The sequence below is a fragment of the Schistocerca nitens genome, chromosome 3 (genome assembly GCF_023898315.1).
Source record: "Schistocerca nitens isolate TAMUIC-IGC-003100 chromosome 3, iqSchNite1.1, whole genome shotgun sequence".
In the NCBI taxonomy this organism is placed as follows: Eukaryota; Metazoa; Arthropoda; class Insecta; order Orthoptera; family Acrididae; genus Schistocerca; species Schistocerca nitens.
This window is the reverse complement of record NC_064616.1, coordinates 643,998,206-644,012,641: the sequence shown is the minus strand read 5'-3', so window position 1 is coordinate 644,012,641 and position 14,436 is coordinate 643,998,206. Positions and strand designations below refer to the sequence as shown.

The following is a 14,436-nucleotide window of genomic DNA, read 5'->3' as shown; positions in this document are numbered from 1 at the left end:
AAATTTTTAGCCACCAGCCAAAGTACTATTTCTGAGATATGAGGGCTATCCTGGAAGTAAGTTCCGATCTGTCGCGAAATGGAAACCACTGTAAAAATATGATGAAGTTTTGCACAGATGTGTTGGGTAGCGTCTCCAGTATGCCTATCGATCGCGGCACGGCGTCCTTTTGAATTCTGAACGCACAGTGAGCACATAAAGATGCCTAGAAAATAATGTCTCCCATCAAGTATGAGGGCCTGGTGAGAGATTTCGCCTGATTTCATGCAGCCCACATAACATAACAGTTATGCGTTTCGTTCATCATGACAATTCTCAGCCGCACTCTGCAGGGGCAATGAAGATACTCCTGCAGCGTTTTCTATGAGATGTGTCTGATCACCCATAACACAACCCGTAATTTTCATCTCTGCTCACATGAACCGCAGGCTATGAACACATTTCATTTTTGCACAGACAACGAGCTGTAGGCGAGCGTAGAGAATTGGCGGAATGCACAGGCGACTGCCTTCGATGACGAGCGTATTGGAAAGTTGGTACAACGCTACTACAAAGGTCTAGGTCGGAGCGGAGACTATGTAGATATGTAGTGTAGTCAACTATTCCAAATAAAACATTTCTGATTTTCACTGTGGTTTCCATTTCGCGAGCGATCGGAACTTACTTTCCTCATAGCCCTTGTATTTCATACGTTGCTGTTGAGGTTTAACAACGTTCATTTACGATACAGCTCCATCAGAACATGAACTCCTATTCTTTCTTCGCTGTCGCCTCCATCGGAAAGCAACACTGCTGGTGTAAAAATGAAAACTGCTGCGCCTCCAGCCATCGTCAGTAGCGAGAAGGATTGCGGAACTGAGCACGCGGGGCGCCTTAACTAGGCAGTTCCCACGGCCACCAAGAAGTGTCGAGAAAATTGGTCGCGGCGCGGAGGTTATGCTTGATAAATGGAGCGGTGGCAGCGACGTATGACAAACGCAGCGCGCCATCCATCACGTGCCTACCGTACGGCGTGCCGTGTAATAAGGATACACTCCCTCCACCCAGTGATTTAAACCGGCGGGTCGCTGTCCGCCGGGAGACGTACCGGGTTCCAAAGCTGCGACGCTCCTGGCAGCTGCTTCTCTTGCTGGCCACAGGCCCCACTACAACCTCCTCCTCTCACCGAACAATTGCTTTCCGTATTTGTGAAGCGACAGAATACTCTTTCCCAGGCGATGTTCGAGCATTTCCTTGCAACACTTCGCATTCCTAGCGGATATCAGTGTATGTGTTGTGCGACTATGACCAACGCCTCTGCTGGGAAAATTCAAAGGTAACTACTGCCTTTGTCGACATTTTAAAATCCTAGATACTTTTCGGGCTACGGGTTCTAGTCTAACAAGAGAACCATATGGCAATCTGATTTTTGTAGTTCCTTATATCTGTGGTACCTGAAGTTCAGAACTCCAATATTAATCCACCAAAATAGTTCGATGCAAATCTAAAAAATTCTCCAGGAAATCGGCTTGGAAGTTTTCCAACCGTCTTTAATAATCTAGGTAGATTTTTCTTCGAAGGCCGTGTGGCTATGTGTTATAATGAAACTTCCTGGGTTCTAGGCGCTACAGTCTGGAACCGCGCGACCGCAACGGTCGCAGGTTCGAATCCTGCCTCGGGCATGGATGTGTGTGATGTCCTTAGGTTAGTTAGGTTTAAGTAGTTCTAAGTTATAGGGGACTGATGACCTTAGAAGTTAAGTCCCATAGTGCTCAGAGCCATTTTGAAACTTCCTGGCAGATTATGTGTTAGAATGATAGCGTACAACGTCCGAGCTTTAGGTTCGATTCCCGGGTGATGCAAATTTTTAAACAAAGGTGCCTGTACTACTAGCGTTTCCGTGAAGCTTAAAATATATAAAAATGGTAAAAAAATAGCACTCGAGATAGGTAATCGCTGGTTCGAGCCTCGTTTCGGTTATTATTTTCTTCTTTTTTTTCATTCAGTTCGAATACCTACTTCCTTTAAGTATAAAGATCATCAATATGCTAACAGATAATTTATTTTGAACATAGCTGCTAAGGTGCAGTGACCGTGTCAGAATTATATTGTAACAAATAAGCCCTCGGTCACAAATATTAAGTCAAAATTGACCTGGTTTCGACGGTACTATGAGCGTCGTCTTCAGAATTAGACTAACTGTACTAAAACATTAGGTATATAGTAGATTAATAAAATTAAAGTTTGTACTGACGCGAAAAGATGCAGTACTTACAAGTCACATTAAAAAAGATCTAAGCCGGAAAGGCGACGTCATGAACACTTGTTAGATGGCGAGCCGCTAAGGGCTGCTCGTACTGTGAACAAGGGTTGCAACCCTGCTAAGAACAACACACACATCCCTACCCGAGGGAGGAGTCGAACCTCCGGCGGAAGGGGCCGTGCAGTCCGTGACACGGCGCCTCAAACCGCGCGGCCACTCCGCTCGGCTCTTATTTATCCTTTCCCGATATTAACTTCTAACATTTTCATTAGTTCCACGGCATTCAATACAACATTTTTTTCGTTTGGCCCTTTGTTATGACGTTTGTTTAAAAAATGAAACCTAAAGGAGAGTCATTGAGGCTTTTCTTGCAAATACTACGAGAAAGGCAAATGTGTTATCATATCCAGGTAAGTTCCTCAAATAAATCTGTACAGCTAATTACCCTCCATGATGGATTGTCTTTCTTCGTAAAACTGTTCAATCTCGATGGCGGATCTTTCACCAGGAATTACATATACCCGTGAATAAATTGCAGTTTACGGACTTTTTGGTTATACATAATACATAACTGAATAATACGGCTGATATCTGCACCCACTCTATCAATGAGTCCTACTCCTGCTGTAGCCGACAGCGTTTGCTAATAGGACTTCGCGAAGAGATGGGCACGAACTACAAATTAAAGATAAAAGAAAACAAAACTTCTAGTCGTCAAACACTAAATTAGGGTTCAAAATCCCCAGTCTGTCATATTTACTTTTCCACAGTGCTCAATCCTCTCATTAGTAGCTACTAAGAAATAAGCATCAAAGCTTAGACGGCACATTTCTCAACGCCACAAGTTTTGTCGTTATAACGGATTCAATCACTGCCATTATAAGCAGGATGGATGCTGTCGGCTAATAATGATAAGTGATTGTTTTCCAGCGAGTGGTGGGAAGCAGTGGGTTTGGAGCGCGGTGTCTGCAGTAATTTTAGCCGCGCTTAGCCGGTTGCATAACGACGAGCTGAGCAGCCGGTCTGTCAGTATGGTAATGGCACGTCCAGCAGCGGGCCACGCATGCACCTGCGGCGGCGCGCCGGCACTGCCGGATCGCCGCACTGCCGGCCTCGGCCTAGCCATTACTCTCTTCTGTGCCTAGAGGAACTTCTGATTACATGTGATCCATTGCTTACTGGCGCGACACAAGGAGGAGGCCATAACGCCATATCCGAAATTCTTTTGCTAAGCTCCTTCGACTAGGACGAGTCATTGTGCAGTACAGCATCGTACTCACGCTTCCGTAGTGAGACAAAATGAAACGTGAATTTAGCCGATAGTCGAATCCAAGCGATTCACTGAGATTAATATTGGCACAGCCGTGAAGAGTGTTATATTTACAACGTTGAGAAATTTACCGTCTAAGCTTTGTTGCTTAGACTAGTGAGAGGACTGAACACTGTTGAAAAGCAATTAAGACATATTGCGGATCTCGAATCAATATTTAGTATTTAACGAGTAAACATTTTGTTTTCTTTTATCATTAGTTTATGCTGCAGACTGTTAACGAAGGCCCGAGCATACGGGATAGGTTCTCAGGTATGTGAGTGGCTCGAAGGCTTCTTAAGTAATAGAACCCAGCACGTTGGCCTGGGCGGCGAGTACTCATTGTCAAGAGTGTTTGCCTCTGGTGTCTGGGTACCGGTTTCGATTCCCGGCATGGTTGGGGATTTTTCTCTTCCAGGGTACTGGGAGTTTGTGTTGTACTCATCATTTCATCATTATCATCATCATAATCATCATTCGTTACAGTGGCTAGCTTGGACTGAGTAAAAATTGCGACTTTGTACGGGCGCTGACGACCGTGCAGTTGAGCGCCCGCTAAACCAAACATCATCACCATCGTCAAGACCGTCCTAGGGAACAGTAATAGGACCGCTCTTGTTTTCTATATTCATAAATGATCTGACGGATAGGGGGAGCATCAATCTGGGACTGTTTGCTGACGACACTGCAGAGTAAGAGAAAGTGTCGTCGTTTTGTGGCTGTGGCTGTTGGAGGACATAATTTCTATATTGTATGATGAATGGCAGTTTGCTCTAAATGTAGAAAAATGTAAACTAATGCAGATGAGTAGGAAAAACAATGCTATAATGTTTGTGTACAGCATTAGTGGTCTGCTGCATTACACAGTCATGCCGATTAAATATCTAGGCATAACGTTACAAAGCTATAGGAAATGGAACAATCGCATAAGACCGGTAGTAGGGAATGCAAGTGGTAGACTTCGGTTTATTGGGAAAACTTTAGGAAAGTTTAGCTCACTCATAAAGGAGATCGTGTGTAGAATACCAGTGCAATCCCACTGTTTTGGAGCCTCATCAGGTCAGGTCGCAGAAAGACGCTGAAGCAATTCAGAAGACTGCTGCTAGGTTCGACGAACACGCGAGTATTATAGGGGTGCTTCATGAGCTCAGACGGGAATCCATGGAAAGAAGACGACGTTCTTTTCGCGAAACACTATAGAGAAATTTAGAGAAACAGCATTTGGGCATGATTGCAGAAGGGTTCTACTGCCACCAGCGCACATTTCGCAAACGACAGCGAAGACAAAATGAGACAAATTAAGGTTCTTACGGAGGCATATAGACAATCAATTTCTCTCGCTCATTTTGCGGTACAAGGTACCCTCTGCCATCCACGGTCTGGTGGCTTCCGGAGGATATTTTAGATGTAGGTGTAAATATGTGGTCAGTCAATGAGGGATGATTGAGACTGTTGGGCCGGCCGAAGTGGCCGTGCGGTTAAAGGCGCTGCAGTCTGGAACCGCAAGACCGCTACGGTCGCAGGTTCGAAACCTGCCTCGGGCATGGATGTTTGTGATGTCCTTAGGTTAGTTAGGTTTAACTAGTTCTAAGTTCTAGGGGACTAATGACCTCAGCAGTTGAGTCCCATAGTGCTCAGAGCCATTTGAACCATTTTGAGACTGTTGGGATTTAGCCGCAAATTTATGTTCAAGAACTGAAATCATCTTCCTGTTCGAGTTTCCGCTCATATGTATAGGTAAGTTTCTTGTTTATAAAAATTTAGTTTCTAAGAACCGAAAGAGAACCATTAAAGACAGTATTAGCGCCGAAAGATAGAAAGGGGAGTGATGAATTAAGCTATGAGTATTAGATTAAATACATCTCAAAGTTTTTAAAGAAAATACTAAGGCTATCCGTCGTAGGCGAACAGAAAATAAGGAAGCTATAAATAATTTGCATATGTATTTATGTGTAAAGCGAGAAATTCGGATTATATTCCCGGTCCGGCACAAATTTTCACTTGTTATCACTGACACATTTCAGTGCCTAAATGCGGCTAAAATCATTAAAACTTTTGAACTGCTAAATAAGCTACAGTTTGAGATACGATATTTGTTTAATCGCTCTCACAGCAGCTGAACTACTAATTTTGTCGAAAGATTTCTTACAAATTACGTCCCAGTTGCCAAATATCAGACGTTACGCCGCAAAACGTTAGTATATCGATAAAAGTTATGGCGCATGAGATGATACGATGCTTTGCTTAGTGTGCCGTACTATCGTATAAGAAAACACGTCTGTTTGCACTGTGATAACGCTTTAGTAAGCTGCGTATGAACGAGAGAGTGGGATAACGTGTGCCACATGAGAGCGTCAAACAGACAAATCGACTGGAATTGATTGTTTACCATGCACTTTGAAGTAGCGTAGTTATTTGCTGTCCACTTGATCCTCTGTTTGAGTGAACTAGCAATGTGCTGATGAGCATATTCCACGTACTTTCCTCCATATTACTAACGTATATAGAACGCAGAGAAATAAATAATCCATTGAACTTGTTGGACAGATAAGATTTATTTATTTATTTATTTATTTATTTTAATCTCATTTTTGTTCTCTTTCGTTCGTTGTATCTGCTCGGGGTGGACGTCGTAAGACACCCGTTTTGGTTCGTTGTTGATCGGTGAACTCAGTGTTTTTATTACAGAGGGCAGCCAACCCTCTGACCGAACACGGAGAGCTACCGTGCCGGCGATAAGAATCAGTACATAGATTGCGTCAACTGTAAGAAAGTATGTTCGCCTCATCAACAAGTCAAACTGCACGCTCAACACAATCTGCAAATTTTCAATGGTTTTCGGCATCCGTACCATTACTCAATGAATATCCTACAGAAATTCATTATCATACCAATGCAGTCTTAGATGGAAATTATCTATAACAGAGAGGTCAAATCCCAAACTCGTCGAATGTATATCAGAAATATCCAGTTCTCTTTTGTTATTATGCTAGCCGAGCATTAAGTGAAGCAAACTACACGTCGTAAAATTGCAGGCTGCTGACCATTCATGAAGTCTGACCTAGCTACGTTTATTCCGTCAATACATGCATTTAAATACCTAAGCGTATTATCCACATCTTCTCTCCAGACTCATATCATGTTCACTCCTTCGCGATACCGTTCTTCTCCAAATACGTAGATATTTACATAATTTTAAAAAGATGAAATATGATATATTGGTCACTTAACCGAAACGGCGGTCGTTTAACCAAAACATTCAGGCTATACGATTTTGCCCTGGGATGGTTAGATTTCTGGGAAACTGTGCAGCTTCAATCCATTATTTGATATTTTGTCTTGTAAGTTTAAAAATTAGCTAATAATTTCAGAGAAATGTTCATTCTTCAAAACTGAAATGTCCAACCCATCGAAGCTAACGGTAAAAAACTGTTAAGTAAAGTAGACTTGATAGTAATTTGACATAGTTAATTTAAATGATGTTGACTCTGAGGTGTGTACACATCGCTGTCGGTTTCATTATTGATTATTGTGTTTAAGTTTATTTAATAAGTTAGCTTCAAATTAGATAAGTCGTGACATAGAAGATGTACTGGAAAGTGTATCTAGGCTGACGTTTAAGATATAACTTATTAGTAAAGTGTTACACTTACACTAGAAACTGTTCTGTGCAAATCAGGATATCATGATTATTGATTATCAATACTGTTCGGTTATATAATATTAACGATGAAAATATTTAGAGTAGTATAAAGCATATTGGTTATTTCTCTGTAAAGAACAATGTATTCCTTTAGAGTTTCAAACAAGAAACCCCTCTGTAACTGCACGTGCACCATAAAAACGCAGTTGATTTAAGAAAGCTGCAACATAGGAACATGCGTCTGTATTCAGAAAGGTACAATGCTTCCTTAAAATAGCGATAATTCTTATTTTATATACTTACATTATGGAACTCATGATTTGCAGCAATCGATACTTTTCTAGTAAAAAAAAAATGCACACGTTCTCACATCTTAAATTTGTAACGTTTGAAAATTATGGGTCCTTTGGTCCTTTCCTTAACACTGAATTACTGACGCTACTTGTCGAGCCGAATATGCTTGCACCTGAACCAGTCTGTGTTACAATTGCGACAACGAAAATTACGCACCAAGAAGGAGAGTCTGATTTGCTACCAGTATCGGCAGGAAGCTACATCCCAAAATGTCTTAAGAGCAGTGAACATGTCACCAATAAGGAAGACTGGCGACTGGTTCATAGCAGAGCTCTTCTCACTTGGTTGAACAACGTGACATACGTGTACGTTGCAGCAGAGGAGCATCTAACAGGCAAAATAAATTTGAGTGGACATATTTTTGCACAGTGCCAGTTCGGGAAGTCTAATGTCTGGTACCTGCTACGGGCAGGTGCTATTCCGACCGCCGGCCGTGGTGGCCGAGCGGTTCTAGGCGCTACAGTCTGGAACCGCGCGACCGCTACGGTAGCAGGTTCGAATCCTGCCTCGGGCATGGATGTGAGTGATGTCCTTAGGTTAGCTAGGTTTAAGTAGTTCTACCTTCTAGGGGACTGATGACCTTAGAAGTTAAGTCCTTTGGTACTCAGAGCCATTTGAGCTATTCCGACCATAACTGTCAGCGCGCCCTGAGAGCGCGCACTGTCTCTTGGCAGAAGAGCATTGTTTCCCGATATCCAGGCATTCACAACCAAATCACATTGCCTCCGTTTCCAGAGGAGTCGCGAAAAGCTACGCTGGACTACGACGGACCAGGTTGACCCTGGCGGCAAACCCAGGTTTCGTTTGGCCACAGATGCCTGCTCTGTGCGTCTGTGCAGATATAATGATCACCTCAATCACATTTTCGTTGCGGTGCAACAATCTAGGACAACTACATGTGTGCCCGTCACCTACGACACGAGGTCACGTGTGATAGTGGCGGTAGAAGTGCTGCTGGGACATCCTCCCACCACATATAGCTACACAATGCACTGTTATACATAGGTCGCCTTTTTACAGCCCCGTGAACTAACACATTGTCTGATATTTCAATCACACAACATGTATTACGGCAACTGGTACGTTACCTAGAGAAACCTCGTAGTGTACATCACTAGAGCATCAAATAAGCTCACCGGATAAAATACGAGGTCATTCAATAAGTAATGCAACACATTTTCTTTCTCGGTCATTTTCGGTTCAAAAATACGGAATTTGTTGGGGGTCATCGTGGAATATTCCCGCTTCAGCCCCTATAGTTTCAAGAAGTTCCGATAGGTGGCGGCGCAATACCTAGCCTTCGAAATTTTGTCTGTATCAGATGTGCGTTCCAAGTAGAGAGCTGTCGCTGACTTTCTATTGGTGGAAAACCAGAGCATCGCAGATATTCATAGGCGCTTGTAGAAAGTCTACGGAGTCGTGGCAGTGAAAAAAAGCAGGTGAGTCGCTGGGCGAGGCGTCTGTCATCATCGCAATAAGGTTCTCCCGTGTGCCAACTGGCAGTACACAGCTTTGATTCGTGATGTTGGAACGTGCGGACACTCTCATTCGAGGTGATCGAAGGATCACAGTAGAACACTTCACTGCTCAGCTGGGCGTCTCAGTTGGTCGTGTTGACACGCTCGCACAGCAGTTAGGGTCCTCAAAGAGTGTGTATTCGCTGGGTTCCTCGCCGCCTAACAGAAGATCATAAAGAGCAGCGAAGGAACATTTGTGCGGAATTGTTAGCGTGAAACTGATCGTGACAATTATTTCGATCATTGTCACAAAACTTCATTTGACTGTTCTTCTGCATCTTCACTCTACAGCCTGGGTCTCGCATCTTCCGACTTCCATCTGTCTGGCCCGATAGTGGATGCACTCTGCCGGAAGTAGCACGTGGATGATGACGAGTGTATTTAAAACGGAGAATATAGGAATCCTGAATGAAACCAAACCTTGCATTACTTACTGAACGCCCCCCTCCCCCCCCCCCCTCCCCCCGCCAACGTATTAGTCACTATTGTCTTAAAAGAGCCCACTGCTAGCTTTAAAGTGCTGTTGATGTTGTAGAACTGGTACCACTGGTCATTTAATCTTCCACCACTTACGTAAATCATGCCAATGAAGTTGTGTATACGGGCCAGTCGGTTTTATGAAATCAACACAGTAAGGTATGTCGACGTAGAGGCGTGACACAATGCCAGAAAGGAACTATAGTGCGTCGACGTTATCATGACCACACCGTAAATAAAGTCCTTTTAGTTGCTTGTGTATCAACGCGGGATGTTCAACGTGTCGATAAAGAACTATACCATTCGTGGCCATGTAACACGGTGTATGTACAACGATCGTAAAAAGACTTCCAGCGCCAGACACCGGAGACGAGGATCACGCTTTGTCAAAGGCAATCTATTAGAAACTCGACAGGAATTACTGTCGTCAGTGAATGCAGGTCAATTTAAAACAGTTTCTGAGCGCAAATTGCGAACTGAACTGTATGCAGCGAACATTTGGAATCTGGTACCTCGCGAATAGCCATTGCACACAGTGGCACATTAGAGATGCACGTCTTCAGTGCGCCAGAGAACACAGAAACTGGACAGTAGCTGACTTTAGTGATGTAGTGTGGTCTGCCGAGTCGTATTGTGACTCTTTTGCAAATGATACAAGGTGTCGAGTGCTCTGACAGCTCAATGGTGTGTGTCGCCCGCAGCGTATGTGTAGGGTGTAGTTAAGTTTTCGAAATACCACGACTTGCGCCCGCTCAATCACGTAACCATGTACATGAAGCAGGGTGTTTGTTTCAAGGTTCTCGGCGACTAATTATTGACCTTTCATATACATCTTCATCATGGGTATGCTCCAGACACTCCCATCTGCTAAGACGACAACATCCGTTATCACGGCGCTGCATGCTTACTTTACTGGTCTGACGAAAACTTAGGCATTCTATCGGATCTCGATTGGCCAGCTAAAATACTCGGTCTTAGCTCCACAGAAAATATCTGGAACTACACGGCCCCGTCATATTAATGTGAGTTGAATAACTAGTCACAGACGCCGGGTGGCAGCACTGACAGTGGAGGGTATATAAAGCATGTTGCGCTCGGGGGGTGGGGGGGGGGGCGGGCATACGTGGAAAACTGTGGAAAACTGTGCAGTCGTTATCGTAATGAGGAAACAGAGTGATTTATCTGACGTCCAAAAGGGAATGTTCATTGGCTTTCGCTTTCGGGCTAAAGGTGGAAGCATTTCCTAAACACCTCAGTATGTAAACGTTTCGCGTACCGCGGTGGTTAAATTATATCGTATTTGACAAAATGGCGTTATCTTAAACCGGCGCCGAGCAACTATGGTGTGTCACAGGCAGCAGATGACATCCGCCGGTTTGAACCCAATCGAGAATCCGTGGAACTATCACGTTCGGGTTGTTAACTCCATGAATCCTCAATCGAGCAATCCAGCAGAGCTGTTCACGGCAGTGTGGAAAACTGTGCAGTCGTTATCGTAATGAGGAAACAGAGTGATTTATCTGACGTCCAAAAGGGAATGTTCATTGGCTTTCGCTTTCGGGCTAAAGGTGGAAGCATTTCCTAAACACCTCAGTATGTAAACGTTTCGCGTACCGCGGTGGTTAAATTATATCGTATTTGACAAAATGGCGTTATCTTAAACCGGCGCCGAGCAACTATGGTGTGTCACAGGCAGCAGATGACATCCGCCGGTTTGAACCCAATCGAGAATCCGTGGAACTATCACGTTCGGGTTGTTAACTCCATGAATCCTCAATCGAGCAATCCAGCAGAGCTGTTCACGGCAGTGGAGTCGGCGTTGCTCCACATCGCTGTCGGTACCTTCCAGAACGTCACTGACCCTCTCCCTGCACTTCCGCTCTGCAAAAGATGGTTATTCAGGTTTTTGACAGGTGGTCACATTAATGTGCCTGGATCGTGTATCCTGTACCCAACGATGTAATGCCTCAGAATGATACTACCACTGCACTTAAGGTGTGCAAGTGTTCCACAAATAACCGTTCGTTTACCACGATGTTACCCAATCACTTCGCGGTAATATGCTCTTCACAAACATTCAGGTGATGCTAACTACTCCTTCTTGGTATGTAACTTATTATTATAATTATATTAATAATTATTATAATTATTATTATTATATTGTTGTTTTTTTCAACTTAATGTTTTTACGTGGTAAGTTAGTCTGAAACATAGATCAGACCGCGTAAAAAATTCTATGGACGCACTTCAACCGTTGCACACATTTATCACCAGTTCTTTGTGACCACTATTCATGTGTACTCGTGTGTGTTCCTACCTCTGCAAAGTGTTTTGCAGCCGTTGGTGACCACTTGGGAAGTTTTGGCGATTTTAATTTTATTTCATCGTAATATTCACTAACTTCCGTTACAAATAAGAGAAAGTGACGTTACAGCGACTGTGTGAGAAGTTTCGGCGCCTTACCGAGCCGTATAACAGCCCGCAACTGTCCATACACAAGTACAGGCACGTTGCCACTCCTTGGATCTTCAGTTGACCCTTATTGACCGACGTCCTCTGCAGTATCGCTGTAACAGACAGAGAAACGTGTTAATGGACAGTATCTTTCTCTACCAGACATTAATTGTTCAAAATTCTATAAATCAAGTTATAACCCATTTTCATATTTCCCAGATGCTCAATATTTCTTACGTGTAAGCAAAGAGATCATGCACATTTGAAGGAAACTGCTAAAGGATCATCTGGTTACAAAGCGTAATTTACAACAGTCGAACTCGTATTCTAGGCTCCAAGTGACTTACAGCACATACTTCCACAAATGTCTCTAACAATGCGTGAGGGATTTCTCAACTCAAGATATGGGTGTGTAATATGTTACCGGAGAATTGCAATTTCAATATTCCTGGTACCAGAGCTAATTATACAACAGTCACGTACTGGAAATTGAAGACACCGCATTTACTAGAGATAATGAGTCTTCGGGGTAAGAGAAAATTTGTTTTCGTTGTTGGGCCACCAGGTGACAGAGTTAGATGCCGTAAACTAAACTATGGTTTGCAGAATTGAAAGAGCTCATTACGACGTTATGAAATTTTCTATCGACATTGTACGGTATTACACTCTAAGAAAAAAGAAGGGCGCACAACGAAGGAATTACGCCAATGGGACGGAAATCGAAAGATGTCATGTACATGTGCAGACAATGCAATGATTAAAATTTCAGAAAAACTGGATGATTAATTCAAGAGAAAGAGCTTCAAAGATTGAGCAAGGCAATAACGCATTGGTTCACCTATGGCCCTTATACAGGTAGTTATTCTGCTTGCCACAGATTGATAGAATTGTTGGATATCCTCCTGAGAGAGATCGTGCCAAATACTATCCAACTGGCCCGTTAGATCGTCAAAATATCGTGTCGGCTAGAGGATCCTGCCCATGATGCTCCAAACTTTCTCCATTCCGCGACCTTGTTGGTCAAGCTATGGTTGGGCAAGCACGAAGAAAAGCAGTAGAAACTCTTGCCACGTGGGGGGGGGGGGCATTACCTTGCTGAAATGTAATCCCAGGAAGGGTTGCAATGAAGGACAGCAAAACAGGGCATAGGATATCATCGACGTACCACTGTGCTGTAAGGGTCCCCCCGCGGATGACAAACGAAAGAGGTAGTGTTGTGGAATGAAATGAAACTGCAACCCAGACCGCTACTCTTGGTTGTCGGGGCGTATAGTGGGCGACAGTCAGATTGGTAGCCCATCGCTGTCCGAGGCGTCTCGAGACATATCTACGCTGGCCGTCGAGGCTCATTTCGAAGCGGGACTCTTCACAGCTGACAGTTCTGCGCCAGTCAATGAGACTCCACGCCGAAGATGTGTCTGGAGACGCACCGATACGCGGTGGGATGTCAACAAGACTGTCGCCCGCCATACAGCCCGATAACCAGGAGTTATGGTCTGGGGTGCCATTTCATTTACTAGTAGGATTCCTTTTGTTGTCATCGTCGGCACCCTTTCAACACAGCGGTACGTCGGCGATATTCTATTCCCAATTTTGTTGCCTTACATGGCGAGCCATCCTCGACTTGCATTTCAGTAAGATAATGCCCGCCCGTTCACGGCTTGCCAAAAACTATCTTGGCCAACAAGGTCGCCGGATCTCTCCCCGATTGAGAACGTTTGTGCATTACGGGCAGGGTCCTCTAGCCACCTCGCGATTTTGCTATTTAACTTAACAGCTGAACAGAATGTGGTACAATATTCCTCAGAGACACCTGACAGCTCTATCAGTCAATGCAAAGCCGAATAACTGCTTGTGTAAGGACCAGAGGTGGACCAGTGCGTTACTGACTTATTCATTTTGTGAAGTTCTATCTCCTGAGTAAATCATCCAATTTTTCTGAAACTGTAACAATTTGGTTGTCTGTAAATGTATACCACATCTACCAATTTCTCATTCGAGCAATTCCTTAGTGGTGAGGTTTTTTTGTGTCTTATAGTGTATTATACGTTCGCGCGTCAAGTGGAAACTGTAAATACCCCTGTAGACGTGCATAGAGAGGTAAGAAAGACCTACCAAGGATTATTTGAGTACCTACCAAACGAATGAAAGTAACCTACTGACACAAAATTTACTTTTATTGTTAACGGCAAATGTTTCTTCTTGACAACCCCTCCTAGGGTATAAAACTTTGTTTACATCATTCATCATTGTCTGTGGGCCTTTGTCCCGCTTCAACGCTGGGTCGGCCTTGTTACTATGGATTTGGCGGTGTTAGTTGCAGAGGGTGGCGGGATGCCCTTCCTGTCGCCACCCCGAACCCGCCAGGATGGAATTAGTGTACCCCAGCTGTCTGCGTCTAGTGTAAGTCATGAAATAGCAAGAACTTGTTCAAGTGCCT

The 14,436-nt window shown here is 43.9% G+C and overlaps 1 protein-coding gene across 1 annotated transcript in view; it reads right to left on the bottom strand.

Annotated features, from left to right (window-relative positions):
- The window catches only part of LOC126249378 (uncharacterized), a gene marked incomplete at its 3' end in the record, with an annotated part of 812,647 nt that overhangs the window by 150,338 nt on the left and 647,873 nt on the right, over window positions 1-14,436 (bottom strand). The window contains exon 3 of the mRNA XM_049951032.1: window positions 12,006-12,109. Within this exon, the coding sequence (XP_049806989.1) occupies window positions 12,006-12,109 (104 nt within the window). The remainder of the gene's footprint in view (window positions 1-12,005; window positions 12,110-14,436) is intronic.